Here is a 20,770-nt window from a genome sequence, read left to right as displayed (position 1 = left end):
ACACATACTGACTGTGAGAAAGGGCCAGCTTCGAGGGCCATCGGGAGCCATAGTGTGAGCCTGCTGGCAGGATCCCCATTAGATTACAACCTTCACATTTCCCCAGAAAAACAACGGCCTAAATAATCAGCTTCCTGGCTTTATGTGGTAGAAGATGCCAAAAGCTGGTCTCCATTCCCCTGATGTCTTTGCTGACTAAGCAGTAAACAACTCAACCAGCCTGTAGTCATCCACCGAAAATGCACAACACAGCCAGGAGGTTCCCTAACTTGGAAGGCGGCCACTCATCCTGTCCTATTGTGAGGGGCCTGAGCCTGTATCCCACACTACATGTAGTACCACTCCTGGCATAAGAGTTTCCTGAAACTAAGGGAAGAGCTTGGGTTTAGAGCATATTTGTTTCCTGAATGACCCTTGACAGCTTAAAGCTAGTGCAAACAGGGTTAATTAAGGATCCCGCAGGAAGAGTTATGTTTGGTCACCAGCCAAAGTTCTGGTTCTACAATGTTCCATGGGGAAAGACCACTAAGACATCTATGCTCAAACACAAGCTGCTTTAGGGGGCTGAGGTGTAGTTCAGTGATACACCACTTGTCTAACATGCACAAATCCTGGGGTCTGATCTCCAGCACTATAAAAAACAAACATGAAGCTGGGTGGTGGTGGCACACTCCTTTAATCCCTGCACTCAGGAGGCAGAGGCAGGTGGATCTCTGTGAGTTTGAGGTCAGCCCGGTCCAAGTGAGTTCCAAGACAAGCTCCAAAAAAAAAAAAAAAAAAAAAAAAAAGCCCTGTCTCAAAAACAAACAAACAGGAACAAGCTATTACTTCCTACAAAAGAAGCTTCTCTTTCCAGCAAGTAGCCATCATCACATTATTCCTATGGGCTCTGTGTCCCCCAGGAGGAAGGGCATTTCTTAGAAAACTTCCTGAAAGCCTCTGCACAAACTCCTGCTCAACTTCAAGATCTGATTGGATGAGTTAAGTGCAGAGTAGCCAGGGGAAGCTGACACCATTCACATTGGGCACCATGCCACCTCTGGGTGTCAATGACATGGGGAGCAGCCCCGCAGGAACCCAACTAGCAGACACAAATGAGGTCAAACCTGAGTCAGGGTCCAAAGGAAATAGGCCCCAACTCTTCAAACACCAGATAACACTAAGTCTTTTTCCAAAGGAGGGTGCCCTAAAGCTACAAGAAGACATACAGTGCTGGGCTACATGTGGCAGGGCACTTGCCTAGACACAAGCCCCAAGCACTGGGGTAAAAAGAGAGCGAGAGAAAGAAGTTTCCCAGATGGGTGTGGCCACCCACAACTAATTCCCCAGCACTTGGAAGGAAGAGGCTGGCAGAATGTCAAAAGTCCAATGCCAGCCTTGACTACACAGCTACCCAGGGATGCATAAAGAGACTTTGTCTCAACTTTTTGTTCAAAATAGCTGCAGGCTCCCACCTTCTAGTGAGTTTTCAGGAACTGAAGACTATCATCCAACCAGCCTGAGATAATCAAGGGTAAGAGCCATAAGGACCCTTCGAATATACTAAGTGCTGAACTGCACACTTTTTGGTTTTGCAATACCAGCACTCAGTCGAGGTCCTTTTGAGTACATTGAAAGTGCCAAGCAAGGACTGTATTGTTGAAATAAATCCCAATCCATAACTATACACTTTAAGGGGTGAATCATATAGGATAAAGAAATTACATAGCAGCCAAGTGAGTGGAACACACCTATAATTTAAGAATCAGGAGGCTGAGGCAGCTATGAGTCCAGACTGAGCTATAGCAATTACCCTTCCTCAAACAAAATAAAATTTTAAATATTTAAACATTACATCTGGGCCAAGCGTGATGGCAATTACCCTAATTCCAGCAGAGTCAGGAGGAGCTCTGTGAGTTCAAGGTCAGCCTGGTCTACAAGGCAAGCTCCAGAACTACGTAGATACCTTGTCTCAAAACAAAACAAAAATTACATTCCAATTATACTCAACAGAGAACAGAAAGAATCCTAACACAGTAACATAAAACAGTAACAAGACTCACAGCTTATCCTCTAATACTGGGAATACAATGCTCTCTCACTATTACTGCTTCAACAGAACACTGAGAGTTCTGGGTAAAGCAGTTAAGACAAAAAAATAAATATAGGAGGCTTGGGGTGCTCACCTTTAATCCCAGCACTCTGGAGGCAGAAGCAGGCAATCTCTGAGAGTTCAATGGCAGCCTGAACTACATAGCAAGTTCTAGGCCAGTCAGGGTTACATAGTGAGACCCTGTCTCAAAATAAGATAAAATAAAATAAAATAAAAACCAGGCATAGTGGCATATGTCTTTAATCCCTGCACTTGGGAGGCAGGTAGGTGGATCTCTATGAGTTTGAGGCCAGCTTGGGCTACAAGAGCTACAGGACAGCTAAAGCTGTTACATAGAGAAATCCTGTCTTGAAACAACAGCAACAACAAAAAAGTGTAAGACTAGCAAAAGATAGACACAAAGACCAACAAAAAAGACTCAAAACAGGGAGCCTAGAACTAAACTCTCACCCAGTTAACTGATTATGATGACAAGGGTGCCTCGACCACTCAATGCAGAAATGTTTCTGGGGTTTTTGTTTTGCTTTTTAGGTTTTTCAAGACAGGATTTCTCTGTGTAATAGCCCTCTGTCCTCCCTTTGTAGACCAGGCTGGTCTCAAACTCACAGAGATCTGCCTGCCCCTGCCTCCCGAGTGCTGGGATTAAAGGTATATTCCACCACCAGCAAGTTTCTGCTTCTTAAACAAATGGTGAAGGGGTATCTGGATAACCACAAGTAAAAGAATGATGTCAGTACCTTCTTCAGTAGAGCCTGAGATTTCATTCGTGCCTTCCACAGGATCACACAGAGCTGGGAACAGGGTAGGGCCTACACTCGGTCCCACCACTGTCAGGTTAAGGTTAAACCAGAGAGCTAGGATGTACTGCCGTGAAGGGCGGGATTCCCTGAGGAAGTGAAAGCTGAGCTAAGCCTGGTAAAGGAGGCAAGAGAAGCAAGAGAGAGCATGTGCCCTGCAGAAGCAACAGAATATGCAAAGGCATAAAAAGGCAAAGAAGCAGACAAAGGGCAGAGGAACTGAAAGAAGTTCGATGCGGCTGAGTTCTAGGCTGGGCAGACTTATAAAGAACCAAAGCGGGACAGGAAACGGGGATTGTGTGCACAGCCTACATGCTAACTTAAGGAGTTTAAGCTTCACGGGAGGTCAATGGAAGCCACAGAGGAGGTGTAGCAAGGCTACACTGATCAGATAGCTGACCCATACCAAAGCCATCCAAGTAAAGCAATAGGGACGATGACATGGAAAAAGCCAACCACTCTTTAGAATCAGTGAACTTCTAGGTTTGGAGGGGCTTGAAGAGCCTAAGACACTAAACAGCACAACCAGTCACCAAAGCAAGGCCAACTGGGACATGCTCAGCAAGAGGCATGGCCACCACCCAACTCTGTTCTAGCACTGACACTGACACCTGCACAAGCACCTGAATGAGAAACCTACTTGCAAACAACAAATATACTGGACATGCTCCGATTCCAATCTCATCTCTGCTCCCAAGTTCACCATAGATCCATGGGCATGTTTCTCAGCCTGCTTAACCAACTGTTACCATGAAACCAGAGAGGCCTCAGTGCAGCCAGTCACCAGAAGCAACCTGAGCTGGTGCTCAGGGAAGCAGGTGGATGACTGTATACATGACCCACTCTGTCTAGTAGGTCACTGTAGGTTTTTCCAGCAGGGGAATCAGATCAATCTGGCTAGTCTCAAGGGCCTGAACTTGGGACATCTAAAAACAAATGCCTGTTTATTTGGGATTACCAAGGAGAAAGGTCTTGAACATTTGCTTCCTTGTTGCTAATAAGCCAAGCCATGCTAAGAACACTACCAGATACAGCCTGGGAAGAAGGGAGTCAGCCCCTAAATAGGTGACAGAACGGATCCAAAAGTTTGGCTTCTCACTGGGCTCTCTTTTCAGGCATCAGAAGATATGAGAGAGTATAATTTACCACACCAGTAACTGCAAAATAAACCCATTTTATTTTTTTTTTCTTTCTATATGACAGCAAAACAGAGGAAATAACACTTAACAAAGACGTGAGACAGCCAGGAAGTACAGAGGGACAACAGACAAGTTCCTGATGGTAGCTGGGTCATGAGCTGGTTTCTAACTTCTCAGTTTCTGCTGCTCACTGCCAAAATCACAATGCAAGCGGCAGCTACAAGAGACACTCTACCCCCACTGTGGCTCTGCACTGCAGGACCAAGCCAGGTAGAGACTAGGGGCAGCCACAGCTGTAGGTGGGCAGGAAAGGCCCCTAACTAGCCACAGCCAAAGTAAGATTGGCCTTGAACTTGTGACTCTTCTGCTTCTATCTCCCAAGTGCTGGGACCATAGACTTGGACTGCCACATCCAGTTTACGTGGTGCTAGGGATGAAACCTAGGGCTTTGACATGCTAGGCAAACAGTCTACCAAGAAATATCCCTAAGCCCTGGAATCACTTTTATAATTGTGAAAACAACCACATTGAGGAGCCAGCTATAACCATCTCTGGTTCATCCCAGTATAGCCCTTCAGTGGCAAGAGACAGACAGGGAACGTGGCTTTCATTAGCTCCTCAGCACATACACCCAGCGCCCTGAACTTGACGGGGGCTGAGAGTGCACTGGAAGAAACAGCAGAAATGGCATCTTGGGTCCCAGCCCAAGAACAACCCAGAGCTCACTCTCAGAAGACACCGCTGTAGTGAGTCAGGCTCAGCAGAGCTCCAAAAGACTGGAGATTTTTTCCTAACTCAGTCATGCCTGGTGATATCAGAGAAGAAGACTTAGAAACAAGAGCACTGGACTCTCGACCCTCCAGTTTTGAACAAGGCTAGCAGGGGACATGACACCTTCTCTGTTGTTTCCTAACGGAGCTAGGAACCCCCTCTACACAGGGAACAAATCTAGTGCGCCCTTCCTACTTCTGGAAGGGAAGCATGTGAAGAATTTATTTTGGTTTTTTGAACAGAGTTTCTCTGAGTAGCTTTGGCTGTCCTAGAACTCATTCTATAGACCAGACAGGCCTTGAACTGGCCTGCCTCTGCTTGTTCCACCACCCAGGCTGGCCTCGAATCGTGATCCTCCTACCTCTGCCTCCTTTAGCAAATCCTACTGGCATGTTCCACTAAACCAGCTTATTTTGTTTTTTGAAAAAAAAAATCACTATATTTCTTTACTAATTTTGGGTGTGCACTTGTGCCATGATGGTGGAGGTCAGAGAACAATTTACACGACCTAGTGTTCTCCTTCCATCACGTGAGTCCCAGGGGTCAAACTTAGGTCATCAAGCTTAGTGGCAAACACCTTTACCTGCCCAATCCTGCCAGACCCTGATCAATTTTAAAGTGACAGGAAGTCAGGTGTGGTGTGCGCTTCTAATCCCAGCACTGAGGAAGCTGCTGCAAGAGGGGCGGGAACTGATGCCCAGCCTTCTGAGTTGTCCTTCAAACTCCCCGCCAGTCTGGGCTAGATGAAACAAAGCTGACTGACAGAACACTTCTCCACGACATTAGACGTAACACTCCAACTCTGAAACTCTTAGACTCCACCAGAATTTGGGATCACAGATCTTGTGTTCCAACCCACATCTCGGGTTCCCTATCAGAAAAGGAGAAGTTAGACTAAAGGGCTTCTCAGCTCCTTCCCAGCTTTGACCTTAGCATAACTCTTAGCAGAATAATGTCAATAATGGCTGTGCACTATTACAAATGTATCATACCCAAATGCAAACCCAAGATGGGATATATCTTAGAAGAGCAATTAAAAAGTCAACTAAGAGGCCGGGCGATGGTGGCGCACGCCTTTAATCCCAGCACTCGGGATTAAACTCTATGAGTTCAAGACCAGCCTGGTCTACAGAGCTAGTTCCAGGACAGGCTCCAAAGCCACAGAGAAACCCTGTCTCGAAAAACCAAAAAAAAACGGGCGGTGGTGGCGCATGCCTTTAATCCCAGCACTCGGGAGGCAGCTCGGGATTAAACTCTATGAGTTCAAGACCAGCCTGGTCTACAGAGCTAGTTCCAGGACAGGCTCCAAAGCCACAGAGAAACCCTGTCTCGAAAAACCAAAAAAAAAAAAAAAAAAAAAAAAAGTCAACTAAGGATGCAGGAAAGACGGCTCAGTGGGTGCAAGCAATTCACACACAAACCTAATGACCTGAATTCAATCTCTGGATTCTATAGTGGAAGGAGAGAACTGAATCCTGAAAATTTCCTCTACCTTCATACCTGTACCATTGCACACGCATGCCCACAGACACACAAACACACATACACACATGCACTCACTGCAAAAATAATACAATACTAGCAGGATATAGTGACCCATGCCAGTAATTCCAGCCCTCAAGAGGCAGATGTAGAAGGACCAACCAGGAATTCAAGGCCAGCCTGTGCTACAACAGTGTGTCTACATATAGTGTACCAACCAGGCAAGTGCTAATGCATCAGACAGCCTCAGGTTTAAGAAAAAAAAAAAAGACCCAGGAAGTGGTGCACACCTTAGTCCCAGCGCTAGGGAGGCAGTGGCAGGCAGATCTCTATGAATTTGAAGCCAGCCTGGTCTTCAGACTGAGTTCCAGGATAGCCAGGGTTACATAGAGAAACCCAGTCTTGGGGGGAAAAAATCCTTTATAATTCAAATAAAAAGCAAGCCAATTATGAAATAGGCAAAGAACTATATAGATGTTTCTTTTTGTGTAATTTTTATTTTATTTTATTTATTTATTTTATTATTACCGTAGGCACAAATGCAGATGCATTTGGGCCAGGGCACATGCACTCATACTGAAAACAGAGAACCATTCTAGAGGGTTGGTTCTCTCCTTCTATCATGGGTTTTGGAGATCAAACTTGGGTTTTCAGATTTATACAGCAACCGCTTTTACCCCCTGAGCCATCTCACCAGTCCTTTAGACATCTGTTGAAGGATTTATAAAACACTGCTGCTGAGGATGTAACTAAGTCGAGAGCCCGTCTCCTAGTGTACATGAAGCACTGGGTTTGAGCTCCAGGACAGCATAAACTGGGGAGGGCAGCACAGCCTAAAACCCCAGCACCCAGAAGACAAGACCATCATCCTTGAATACACAGTAAGCTTGAGAGTAGCCTAGGATAAAAACTGAAGAAAGGAAGGAAGGGAGAGGGAACCATATACAACAGTGCATGAAAAGATGTTCAACGCACCAACAGACACACAAAATGTGTCTTGCTGTGTGCCTAACCATCTAACTAGCTAGCTACACAGTGGGAAATTTCTCAGTCATAAAAAGAATGAAGTTCAGGTGCATGCCACAGCATACACCTTGAAATCATTTTTACACAAAACATGTCTGACACTATAAGACTAATTTGGTAGGATTCCATTTGTATAAAATCATCTAAAATTGGTAAATTCATAAGCACAAAAATGTATTCAGGGGTGGGAAGAAGAGGGTAGTGCTGAACTCTGTCTGAGAAAGTCTCACTTCGCGATCCTGGCTGGCCTTGAACTCAAATTTATCCACCTGTTTCTGCCTCCTGAGTGCTGGGATTAAAGGTATGTGCCACTATACTCAGACTAGAAATAATTATTATTTAATGGGATAATAAAAGTCTTAGAAATAGACAGTAGCAACGGCTATCCAACACTGTGACCTTAAATAATACCACCGAATTACCCATTAAAGACAACAAACAAGGCAGGCATAGAGGCACACCCCTCTAATCCAGAGCTCAAGGTCAGCCTAGTCAATAGAGTTACTTTGAGGACAACCAGAGCAACGTAAAAATTAAATTAGCCAGGCTTGATGGTGCACCTTAGTCCCAGCACCTGGGATGAACAGGCAGGCGGATCTCTGAGTTTGAGCCCTCCCAATCTACAGAGCAAGCTCTAGGGCAGCTAGGGGAAAAGCAAAGGAAAAGAAAAAGGAAAGGGAGAAAGAAAGAAGAAAAGAAGCAAGCAAGCTAAAAAATAAAGTAGAAAAACAGCACATTTTACGTTGAAGATCGTCAGCAGTCACACCCTTTCGGCTAAGCCAGACCGGAGGAGCCTCACCTGGCCTTTCCAGATAAGACAAGTGAGGGCCCTAGCTCAGCTCAGTGGAAAGCTTCGGAGCGGCCTGTACTCTGGCCTTGTGTCGGGGCCAGAAGAAGCCCCTCTCTGCTCGTACAAAACAAATGAGACTAGTGAAAAACACAGGCCCAAATCTTCTCACTGTCTCTCAATTTCTTCTTGGAGAAAAGGTAGAGTTTTTTGTTTGTTTTTGGTTTTGAGACAGCGTTTCTCTGTGTAGCCCTGGCTGTCCTAAAACTTGGTCTGTAGACCAAGCTGACCTTGAACTCCAAAGCTAGGATTAAAGGCGTGGGTCAAGCCACCTAGTAGAAGGTGGATCTTATGAGCACTTTAAATAATGGTGGTGCACATTTTAATACCAGCACTCGGGGAAGCAGGCAGATCTCTGTGAATTAAAGGCCAGTTTGGTCTACAGAGCTAATTCCAGGACAGCTAGGGCTGTTACACAGAGACACCCTGTTTCATAAAACCAAAAAACCAAATAACAATAATGACCCTATAAGGTAAAGGAACCAATATATTTTGCTACAGGACTTCAAGGCTTTAGACTTAAAAGTTCTATTAATAGGATAGCTCTGGTAGGAAGTGATGCAAAGGAAGAAACAAAAGGCCTGAGCCTTGGTACCGAGACGACTCTTGGGAGCCGTGGGAAACTGAGTCTATCTTCTCTAATTCAAAAAAAAAAAAAAAAAAAGGCCTGGCTTCAAGCATCGTGCCTTTGCATCCAGTACTGGGGAGGCAGAGGCAGGTAGATCTCTGAATTCAAGGCCAGCCTGGTCTACAGAGTGAGTTCCAGGACAGCCAGGTCTGCAGAGAAACTATTCTTGAAAAATAAAAAAAACAAAGGTCCAGCTCTCCAAAGAGCTCTGGGGAATCACCTGACAGTTTCATCTTGATCAGCCACGGCTCATCAGACTGGCAATCTTCTTCCTATTAGAGCTTGCCCCAGATAAAAGGAATCAACGGCTTCAATAACAGAGAAGACTCTAGGGCAGTGGCTATAAAACACGAACTAGGTCTGAAATGAGAGCTAATATTTGACACTGGGAATTTCATTTCATAGTCTAATGAGCCCACTCAAAACCACAGACCACCATGGCACCAACTACTATGTGCATTTTGTTCCTCCAGCAACCATAGCCCACTGCCAGGAAGCCATGCGGCTCACTTAGAGGAGGGCATGATAGGCCCCAGCACTATTGGGGGGTGTAATCCAGAACACAAAAAGGCCTCAGTCAAGATGTCCCATAGAGAAAGATGGCTTAGGGTATAGATGACTCTAGGTTGCTCAGACATGGGCTCCTCTTCTTCTTTTGCTTTGTTTTTGTTTTTTAAAAAGATTTATTTATTTATTATGTATACAGTATTCTATTTGCATGTATGCCTGCGTGACAGAAGAGGGCATCAGATCCCATTATAGATGGTTGTGAGCCACCATGTGGGCGCTGGGAATTTAACTCAGGACCCGTGGAAGAGCAGCCAGTGCTCTTAACTTCTGACCCATTTATCCAGCCCCTGGACTCCTTCTCTAAATGGTCAACAGTCTTGAAAACAAGTCTTGCCAGGAGGTAGTGGCACATGCCTTTATCCCAGGAACTTTAACTCAGGAAGCAGGTGGATCTCTGAGCTCAAGGCAAGCCTGGTCTACAGGGCAAGTTCCGGGGACAGCCAGGGCTGTTAGAGAAACCCTGTTTCAAAAATAAACAGGGGGGGGGGGGCTGGAGAGATGGCTCAGTGGTTAACAGCATTGCCTGCTCTTCCAAAGGTCCTGAGTTCAATTCCCGGCAACCACATGGTGGCTCACAACCATCTGGAATGAGGTCTGGTGCCCTCTTCTGGCCTGCAGACATACATACAGACAGAATATTGTATACATAATAAATAAATAAATAAATAAATAAATAAATAAATAAATATTAAAAAAAATAAATAAACAAGGGGGTTGGAGAGATGGCTCAGCAGTTAAGAGCACTGACTGTTCTTCCAGAGGACCCCGGTTCAATTCCCAGCACCCACATGGCAGCTCACAACTGTCTAAAGATCCAGTTCCAGGGAAGCTGATATATTCACATCAATGCACATAAAAATAAAGTTAAATAAACTATAAGAAAAAAATGAATATAACCACTGATAAGCAGCCAGCACCACAGACCTAATGACACCAGACACTGTATAAAAATGGTACATGCCAACTACAGACAGACTCTCGACTTGTGAGATTTGACTTTGTTAGTAGAATGCAAACAAGCTGCCCCTCTGCTCTTCTTGGTACAGCTCTACCTTGGCACTGTCCTGGAAGAGAGAAAACCTGAGCCCTCGGACCATCTAGACACAGCTACCCTTTCTCTGCTGTCCGCTTCTCACCTCCAATCACCTCTGCCCCGAGGCTGGTGGATTTTATCTCACGTTCAAAATGTGATCAAAAAAGTTCAACTCCCTAGTATACTTTAATTAAATAAAATCCTGGGGCTCTGTCTGGACCAGAATGGATGCTGTTATCCATGTATGCCCCGGAAGCTGAGGGTCTAGGGGTGTATTTGAGCCCTGACATTTGTCATTCCTGACTGTCCTGGTCAGGGTTACTACTGCTGATGAAACATCAGGACCAAAGCAATTTGGGGAGGAAAGGGTTTATTTGGCTCACACTTCCAAACCACTGTTCATCACTGAAGAAATTCAGAACAGGAACCCAAACAAAGGAGGAACCTGGAGGCAGGAGCTGACACAGAGGCCATGACAGTGCTGCTTATGGCTGGTTCCCCATGGCTTCCTCAGTCTGCTTCTTTTTTTTTTTTTTTTTTCAAGACAGGGTTTCACATAGTTTGGAGCCTGTCCTGGAATTCATTTTCTAGACCAGATTGGCCTTGAACTCACAGAGATGCACCTGCCTCTGCCTTCAGAGTGCTGGGATTAAAGGCCACCCATCCTAGCTTCAGTCTGCTTTCTAACAGAACTCAGGACCACTTGCCCAGGGATGGCCCCACCCACAATGGGTTGGACTCTTCACCAAAAATCACTATTTAAGGAGATGCTCAGTGGTTAGGAGTACTGGCTGCTCTTCCAGAGGACCCAGGTTCAATTCCCACTACCCACATGGCAGCTCACAACTGTAACTCCAGTTCCAGGCAAGATAAAGATAAAGATAAAAGATAAAGAAAAAAAGAAAATGCCCTACAGGCTTGCCTACAGCCTGATCTTATGGAAGCATTTTCTCAGTTGAGGTTCCCTCCTCTCAGATGACTCTAACTGTGTCGAGTTGATAGGAAACTAGCCAGCACACTGCCCTAAAATTTCCTGAGATCTCAAGATGCCTTCTAAGACAAGGAGAGAGGCAAGAGAGCAGTGGGAAGAACTTTCTTGGCCCATTCCAAATTCCTACACAGTCCAGGGCATCTTATTCTAACATCTTGGGGACAGATAGGCTCTATCACTGCTCTATCACCAAGTCCTCCAGTCCGGAAATCAGCCATGACTCCACATGTTGGTCACAACCAAAACACTGGCAGTCTTGGAGCTATGAAGACAGTCTGTATGGATTCAGAGGATCAGAGAGACATCCTTGCACTGACATCAGCTCGCTCTCCTCTCAGATGCGCATCTTCTTTCCAACTTGCCCCCTGACCACACACAGACCTCCTCAGGACCCCCCTCTTTTCCAGTGTTCTGCTAAACTCATGCTCTCTGCTCAGCCTGACAAACCGTGGCTTCCCCTCTAACTGGGATTTTCCCTTTTGTACCAACCCATTGACAGAAATAAACCAAGCATTCCAGAGACCAAAGAAGCAACGGGGATATGAGGAGGAGAGTATAGGAATTTCTCCTAGGAATTTCCCTAGAGGCTGACCCTTGACCAAGTAAGATTTAACTTATAAAGAACCCATGGGGCCAGAGTATGGTGCTGTAGATGGATCTCTATGAGTTTGAAGTCAGCCTGGTCTACATACCTTGGTCTGGGCCAGCCAAGGCCACATAGCCCAGACCTTGTCTCCAAAAACACAAAAGAAAAAACAAACAAAAACCCAACCGCTATCACCATCACCCATGGGGCAGTGATATGGCTCAGTTTGTAAAGGAGCTTGCTGAAAAGTCTGATGAGCTGAGTTCCATCCCCAGGACTCACATGGTGGACGAGAACCTGTTCTTTTACGTTGTCCTCTGACTTCGACACATGTGGTGTAATGCACACACACATACACACACAAACATGAAAATAAAATAAATAGTAACCTAAAAAATTCAAGTGCTGCCAGGCAGTGGTGGCGCACGCCTTTAATCCCAGCACTTGGGAGCAGAGGCAGGCAGATCTCTGTGAGTTCAAGGCCAGCCTGGTCTACAGAGCTAGTTCAAGGACAGCCAGGGCTACACAAAGAAACCCGTCATGAAAAAAAATAATAATAATAACAAAAAGTGCCATGCTCCCCATGTTGAGCTCATAGCTGGATGAAGATGGCAACTGGAAATGAGCAGGGAGTCCCCTCCAGGAAAGTGGTTTCAGCTTTCTCAACCCATGCCAGAGCTACACCTCAAGATACCCAAACTAGTTTCCACCCACAATATAAGTAAGTCATGTATCACCCCAGGAGGCTCCATAGCCCACGTATTTCCATATCACAGGAAACAGAACCTTGTTTAGAACTCGAGGAAAGATGCAGCCTAAAGCTCAGCAGTCACTTGTAGCCCCCCCCCCCCCCCCCCCGCCCCGCTTTGGGGTGCTCAGGGACAACAGGACCCCACTACCGCTGGCGCCTACTCCTCGGGACATACAGGCAGGCATTAGCCAGTCCACAGACAAACACGGAGCTTCAACAGCCCTGAACCATGCACAGAGACCCAAATGAGAGGCCCAGCTGCAGGCTGTCTCTAGACTTGGGTAACCCTAACTCATGAGACAGAAATGCCTGGATGGCTTTGAAAGAGGAGCTGGCAAAATCAACCACCACACAATTACAGTATAAGCAGAGAGTCATTCTCGCTTTGAAAGGACCACTCGAGAAGAAAATCACATTCCAGGTGAAGGACCTAAACCACTGGCCCACACGGACAGAACTCTGAGCAGAGGCCTGGTAGACCAGATGGTGGTGTCTTCTGCCCTAGCCAGAGTCTGTACACACAACTGCCCTCAAAACAAAGTCCAAAATCTTTGGCCACAATACACAAGGGATTTTCCATCTGGCCCTTACTTACTCAGTCCTTCAGTCCTGGCCCCAAATATTGTTTCTCCCCAAACAAGCATGGGCTCTCTGTATAGTCCCAGGCTAGCCTTGAAGCCAATCTTCCTGCCTCTGCCACATGAGTGTTATGATTACAAGCGTAAGTCACTATCCCTAGGCCAGCCTACACATCTGTGTGTCTTCTGCTCAAAGCATCTCCTTCTCACTTTGTTCCCCTTGAGCATTCCAGCTGCTCTTCCCACTGTTCGTCACCATCTCTTCTATAAAGCACCCCCTAAACGCAGGGGGGTAGAAGGAAATGGAACCTCGGGGCCAACCAGCTAGGGCACATACAATGGGCTAACAATTTCTCTACTCCTGTGAGGTCACACACAGGGGTGTATCCCTCTTGTCTCTAGAAAGGTCTTGTGTCTGTGTTCCTGGAGCCCATACCTAGGGACAGACAATGAGTGTTCATCCTGGTGTGTGGCGTGAATGAGTGAGTGTTCTGCTACATGATCGAGCAAGCAAGAGTTGGTTGACTGTAACCTATTCGAGGCCCTCGCTAAAGAGAACCCCACCTCTCCCGACACTACCTAGTTCTCTAGGCTAAGTCTGCTCTTCTTGGGTAGAGTCACCCATCACATGTCAGGAGGCCTCTGCCACCGGGATGATGTTACAGTCTATTTTGAGGGTCACACTGAAGCATCTGTCAGCCAGGACAGCCACACCCTCCATGTGTCATCACTAAAAGCTGGGGACACCCACAGGTCCATAAAGTGACTACTCAACTTTCTGGAAAGGCCAACCCACATGCTCCTTATCTCCTAGGGGCAGCCCTGGCAGGGCTTGAGACATCTCCTCACCCTATCAGACCTGCTCCCACGGTTCACAACTCTGATGACTTGACAAAATCCAGCCAAAGCCAACCAATCTATGCCAAGCTCTTAGCTCCTTCTACAGAGTCCTCCTCCTAAAGGGGAAGGAGGCCAAAAAGCCCCGTGCCCTGGCATGGAGCTAATTACCCACAAGACTCATGGATCCATGGGTAGTGTCTCCTGGGAACTCCTACTCATCCCTCACTGCAGTGCCCAGGCTCTGCCTCCTCTTACGAAGGGCTCTTCTCAGGTCCACTCTCCACTGAGTAGGCCACAGGCTCCCTGTGGACAAGGCTGATCTATTGCTGGCTTTGCTTCTGCTCTCTTATATTTGGCACATCGGGATGAAAAAAAGAAAAAGAAAAGAAAGAAAAACTCTATAAGCCCCTTGAAATAAGCCTTTCTGTGGCACTTGGGAGACACTTGTTTGTACAAAGCAAAACTGCCTCAAAAGAATCCCCACCCAGTCAGGTGGTGTTATGCACGCCTTTAACCCCAGTACTTGGGAGCCAGAGGCAGGCGGATCTTTGTCCCAGCCTGGTCTACAAGAGCTAGTTCTAGGACAGCTAGGGCTGTTACACAGAGAAACCCTGTCTCAAAAAAACAAAACCAAACAAACAAACCACCACCTAGAGCAAAGAAACAAAACCTTCTGTGAGGGGCTAGAGAAAGCCCTCAGTCAACAAGAGCATCAGTACTCTTCCAGAGGACCTGACCTGAGTTCCATTCCCAGCACCATGTCAGGCAGGTCACAGCTACCTGTAATTCCAGGTCCAGGGGATCTGTCATCATATCCTGTTCACATGCACATACCCAACCACACACACACACACACACACACACACACACACACACACACACATGCATAAAAGTAAAAACATAAAATCACTGAAATCAACCATGACAACAAAAAAATGGACTCATAAATACCTTAGGAACACACAACTCTACAGACAAACAAGATTACAGAGTCAATGGGAGAAGTCAGTCAAGGCTAGCACACAGCATGCCCTGCTTCTCTAGCCTCAGTGTGTACACATCAGTCCTGTCCCTTGACATTGTGACCCTGCAGATCCAGCAGGCTGTTCCTGCACACTAGCCAGAGAAGGAATGCAATAGCAGTTGTGCGGCAAAAAGTCAGCAACAGCTCAGGCACGTGTCTGGGATCAGGCAAGGACATCTGACAGGTTAGGCTATTCTACCACACGTAGCCCTGCAGCCAGGGCAGGCCACCAAACAGCTCAAGGACTCGCCCACAAAACAAGTTTATCACCATTTACCCCAGCCATTTTCTAGAGATGCTATGAGGCTCAAATGAGACAACAGAGAAGGCTACAAAGCCAATAGCTACAGCTAATGCTGAGGACATCAACAAGACCTGGGTCAGAAATCTATCTCCAATGCTGATGGGGAGGAGTTGATGTCCGTCTGTCCTCCAGACCTGGGTCAGAAATCTATCTCCAACGCTAATGGGGAAGAGTCAGGGTCTGCCTGTCCTACAACATCTGTTGGCTCTCTCAAAAAACAAATCTGAACTATACTGCGTGGCTCATACCAACAACTGACACTTCAGCCACAAAAGCCTTCAAGGATTCCAGAAAGTAGCTGTGGGGAGCCAGTCACATACTCTCTCACCAGCTTACTACTTTAGCTGTCTGTCAACTGAAGCAAGCCGCTATAGACACACATGACCTTTATACGATTGAGGCTTCCAGACTAACTCAACAACTGTATTCGCCATATGCAAAAATACTGAGACTAGGGCACAAGATCGTCACTCCACTGGCAGAGAGCTTCCTAGTGTGTATGAATCCCTGGGTTCAATTCCCCAGCGCTAGATAAACCAAGTGGGGTAGCATAGATCTGTAATCCTAGCAGCATTGGGAAAGTGAAGGCTGGAGGACCATGAGTTCAAGATCATCCTTTGGCCACTTAAGAAGTTAAAGCCAGCCTGGAATATACGAAACTTTGTTATTTAAAGAGGGAAAAGAAAAAAATGCTGGGGAAAGAAGCAGAGAAAGATACTCCTCATTTCGCTGAAACAAGGTCTCATTATGCAGCCCTGGTTGGTCCTGAACTTGCCATATAAACCAGTCTGGCTTTAAACTCAGAGTGACCCACCTGCCTCAGCCTCCAGAGTCCAGTGACTAGCACGTGCACCACCACACCTGGCCTTCACTGTTTTTAGACTTGTAGATAACACCACAGTTGTGCAGTCACACACAGAGCTTTCTTCTCAAGAACCATTGAAATTTAAAAGGCCAGTTAAAGGAATCCAGATCTCTAAGTTTAAACACTCCTCTTCTGAAAAGCTGTTCTTTGTTTCTCACTAGCTCAGCCCTATGAAAAATGACTACAGAGAAGACAGTTTAAGAAATATGCCCCTGGGGGGCTGGAGAGATGGCTCAGAGGTTAAGAGCATTGCCTGCTCTTCCAAAGGTCCTGAGTTCAATTCCCAGCAACCACATGGTGGCTCACAACCATCTGTAATGAGGTCTGGTGCCCTCTTCTGGCCTGCAGGCAGACAGACAGACCGTTTTATAATAAATAAATAAATAAATAAATAAATAAATAAATAAATAAATAAATAAATATTTTTTAAAAAAAAGAAAGAAATATGCCCCTGTCTCCTTGGTAATGTCCAATACCAGCATCTCAGTCAACACTGTAACTGTATTTGAGGTGTTTAAGAGGTTATTCTCATTGATACTGATTTAAACACATTAGATATGTTCTACCAGATGGTGGAAAAAAATATTAAAAAGTTTTTAAGTCTTCCAAAATGTAAGTTTCCCATCTGCAAACAAAGCAGATGGAAATGAAAGCTAAAGATGCAACAGCTTCCCAGGCCGAAAATTCTAAAGTCACTAACGTTAAGGCTAAAGGCAGTTTAGATGCTTACTGACTTCCCAGGACGACAATGAAGAGACAAGCCCCAGGATGTGCCCACGCTCAGAGTCCTCCTTGGCTGGGAAGCCACAGAGTCACTGAGAAAGCAGGGACGTTCTGATCCCAACAGTCCTTCCCCAGACTCAGCTTCATTTTTGCTTTTTGTTTTGAGACAGGGTCTGGCTGGCCTGCAACTCTCTCTGTAGACCAGGCTGGCCTCGAACTCACAGAGCTATGCCTACTTCTTCCTCCTGAGTGCTGGGTTGAAGGGGCCTACGTCATCACACTCAGTTCAGTCTCAGTTCCTAAACCTGGCATTTTGCACACAACACAAGGGACACAGGAGAAAAAATTATCCCAAATGTTCAAAAACACACACTCAAGTCCATATGAATGTCATTGGCAGGGTTTGCAAATTTCCCATAACAAACCTAAGGTCTGATTTAAAAAGCCTGTCCCAAGATAGTTATAGTCACATTATCTCATAGCTTGAACACCTGTTTTATTACAATTACTAGTGGGAAAAGGAGAATAAGGAAGGCAATGAGGCGGGCAGTGGTGGCACACGCCTTTAATCCCAGCACTTGGGAGGCAGGCAGGTGGTTCTCTGTAGGTTCAAGGCCAACCTGTTCTGCTGAGCGAGTTCCAGGACAGGCTTCAAAGCTACGCAGAGAAACCCTGTCTCGAAAAACCAAGAAGAAAAGATGTTCCCTGTGATGCCTTGTGTCTGCTTAAGTCACCCTAAAATAGGGAGTCTCCCTAATACTGACTTTAATAAGACCTTCCTAAAGCTGGTCCAACTGGTGTTCAAGTCCCTGGACTGAAAAACAAGTTTATGAGCAGCAAGGTCACCTGACTCTGACCATGCGTACACTGTTTATCCAGATGACAGTGGCCACCACAGCTTTGATGAATGCTACACAGACTCTATTATTCCTTTGAAGTTTACTGAGGCCTCTACATGACTAAATGCCATAAAAAAAGAACCTCAACCTCAAAAGGAGGGAAGTCACAAACACCACATGCTAGCAGGGGAAACCCCATTTGGCCTCTGAATTGTTAATGTATACTTGTTACTTATATCCCTGATCTGTTACTATCTAGTTACAATACTTTAAAAAAAAAAAAAAAAAGAAAAAGAAATGTCCTCTGCTCAACCTATCAAGGCCCACTGTTTAGACCAACCAGACCACGTTCACACTTAGGGAAGAGGTAGCCCAGATCCAAGTGGGTCAGCAGGCCAACCTCAGTCACGAATATCAGTCAGGAACTTCAAACTCTGACAAGAGGGAACACCAGTTCTGTGTTGAGGCGGGGGAAAGGAGAGTAAAGAGGGCCTTACCCATCTCTTCCTTTGCTGACAATCTTCACTTCAAAATAGTAAATACCACAGGCGGCAGGGATGGGGTGAGTGGCGCGCACCGAGGCTGCATCTTTGTGATTTTTGCCATGACCTGATGTAAAAAGGCAAAGAAGGAATGTCAACACCAAAAAAATGCAAAAATAAGCCTCCTTTATCTCTGTGCCATGGTAACTTCAGCCCTCCTTTGCCAGAGAAGCTCTTGTACTGTCCAAGAAATTGAGTAAACACAAAAGCCTCCCACCTTTAGATCAACTCCACCCCAGACCAACCAAGTGTCCTGACCATGATACTGTCCTCCATAACAAAACAAGGGTACACAGAGGCAACTGAGGTACATATAAGACTCTGAACACTGCTGTCTCTCTTTCTAGAATCCAAATGGCCCAGCCTGGAACCCGGGGAAGGAAGTGGCAAAAATGGAAGTCACCACTACCAACAACTTTAGCACACAACCCCCAGGCCAGTCTGGGAAGACTAGCAGGCAGGCAACCCATGCACCGCCTGTAAGAATGTTACCACCTCTTTTTGCAAACATTACCTAAACTAAGCCATGGTAAAGGGCCTAGCTGAGGTTGGAGCCAGTTCAGGACAGGAAGGGAGGCCCTAAAGTGGAAAGTCTTGTCCAACACTGGTTTAGGACATTTAACTGTAGTTCTCTTAAAGTCGGCTGTTTCAGGACAGGAAAGGAAGCAGGTAAACCATGGCCTGGCCAATCCCTCTACTCTGGACGTTCCGCTGGGCAAAGGCCCAACTCAGAAAACCCAAGCAAAGAAAGTGACATGATGGTGACAGCCTCCTTGCAACAATCTGGATTGTCTCCCAGCGGCCAGACCCGCTGATACCTTTGTAGTGGACACGGAGGTTTCCCTGGGAGAGGCCGATGTAGTTGTACTTGTCCTTGGGGCTCCAGGATCGCGGCAGTGGCGTTTCGTGCTGATTGACAGCAGGGTACAAGCGCTGCAGGCGCCGGCTCAGTTCCTGCTCCCCGGGTGACGGTAGCCCGCCCCCTGTGTCCCCACCGGAGGAGTCCCCAGTCTGCGGGTTCCCAGCTCCCGGGTCTGCCGTCGCCGCCGCCATCTTGGAGGGAGCTGCTATTGTGTCACTGGGGGCGGGGAGGAGTGCAACAAGAACTGCCTTACTCAGCCAATGGCCTGTGAGCATCCCAGGGCCGTAGGGAAACTGAGTCCGAATCCGTGAAGCCTTCTTTGGACACAACTATGCTTCTCCAGATATTAGACTACATATCCCACAATACAGAGCGCTCTAGAAGCAGGCCAACGCGAGTTCCTGAAGAACTTCGGGAGATGTAGTACAAACCTGCTCACCTACAAGCCCGTATAACGGAGACTATGAGCCACTGGAAACTACCATTCCCAGCCAGCCAAGTGGCCAGGCCTCGAAGCTCACCTCCCACGACCACAGTCTCAATTTATTCTCCTGCTTCAGTTCTATATCTGATATCAAACTTATTGCACTGATTGGTTCTCAGAACATCCTGTCTCTAGGTCCGAACCTTCCTTTACTTCTTGGCCTTTCTCCAGAGTGCTCTTGGGGGGCTGGAGGCGTGTCGCGTCCGTGACCCCGCCCTCACCGCGAAGGCCGCTGGGGGCAGGTCCCCATGGCAACGGACTGTACACTACTGCAACGGAGCTTCTTTGCCTCTGCTCCAAAGTCATGGCCAACCCCGAGACTCGCTACTACAGTTTCTCCAAGCCAAGGTAGCACCTGGCCGGGCTGAGGGCGGGGAGGACTTGAGTACTTCCAGAGTGGGAAATGACACTGATCCAGACCGCTGCACCATCAGTTGGTCTCCATTCTTTGGGCTAGGGCTCCAGCGACAGAATCAGTGATACAGAAACAGTTGTAATAGAACTGGGACTGACTCCAGTAGGAATGTTACGTGCTGCCAAAAGTGAAGGCGTACTTTATCGTTAGATACATGATCTTAGCTAAAGATTGAAACGAAGCGTCTTAAAGCCGGCCGGTGGTGGCGCACGCCTTTAATCCCAGGACTCAGGAGGCAGAGCAAGCGAATCTCTGTGAGTTCGAGGCCAGCCTGGTCTACAGAGTGAGTTCCAGGACAGGCTCTAAACCTACACAGAGAAACCCTGTCTCGCAAAACAAAAACAAAACCAACCAACCAACCAACCAAAACAAAACAAAAGAAGAGTGATGGTAGCTGTAGCACAACACCTGCTCTAAGCGCTATGGTACGGTTTATGATTTGGGCAAGGGATTGAATATTGAAACACACTCACACAAGACAGCCAAGAATACTCTTTATTGTGTTCCAGGGCAGCTTATATAAGGTCTCCTTGACTAATGACCACGCCCTAACTCTCAGCTGCAAGCCCACCAGAAACCAC

General features: G+C 46.6%; 2 protein-coding genes across 3 annotated transcripts in view; one reads left to right on the top strand and one right to left on the bottom strand.

Annotated features, from left to right (window-relative positions):
- Ranbp10 (RAN binding protein 10) overlaps positions 1-19,512 on the bottom strand; it is a 60,309-nt gene extending 40,797 nt beyond the window's left edge. The window contains exons 1-2 of the mRNA XM_050143408.1: positions 19,247-19,512; positions 18,384-18,495 (exon numbers count right to left, since the gene is read on the bottom strand). Coding sequence (XP_049999365.1) covers positions 18,384-18,495; positions 19,247-19,481 — 347 coding nt within the window. The 5' untranslated portion in view covers positions 19,482-19,512. The remainder of the gene's footprint in view (positions 1-18,383; positions 18,496-19,246) is intronic.
- A 490-nt stretch (positions 19,513-20,002) lies between these two features.
- The window catches only part of Tsnaxip1 (translin associated factor X interacting protein 1), a 15,847-nt gene continuing 15,079 nt past the window's right edge, over positions 20,003-20,770 (top strand). For both annotated transcript variants that reach the window (XM_050144214.1, XM_050144213.1), the window contains exon 1: positions 20,003-20,122. In XM_050144214.1, the coding sequence (XP_050000171.1) occupies positions 20,079-20,122 (44 nt within the window). In that variant the 5' untranslated portion in view covers positions 20,003-20,078. The remainder of the gene's footprint in view (positions 20,123-20,770) is intronic.

Source organism: Alexandromys fortis, unplaced genomic scaffold (genome assembly GCF_014885135.2).
Source record: "Alexandromys fortis isolate MF-2015 unplaced genomic scaffold, M_Fortis_MF-2015_v1.1 scaffold_1, whole genome shotgun sequence".
NCBI classification, from domain to species: Eukaryota; Metazoa; Chordata; class Mammalia; order Rodentia; family Cricetidae; genus Alexandromys; species Alexandromys fortis.
The sequence above is the reverse complement of the archived record's forward strand: the minus strand, read 5'-3'. Positions and strand labels throughout refer to the sequence as shown.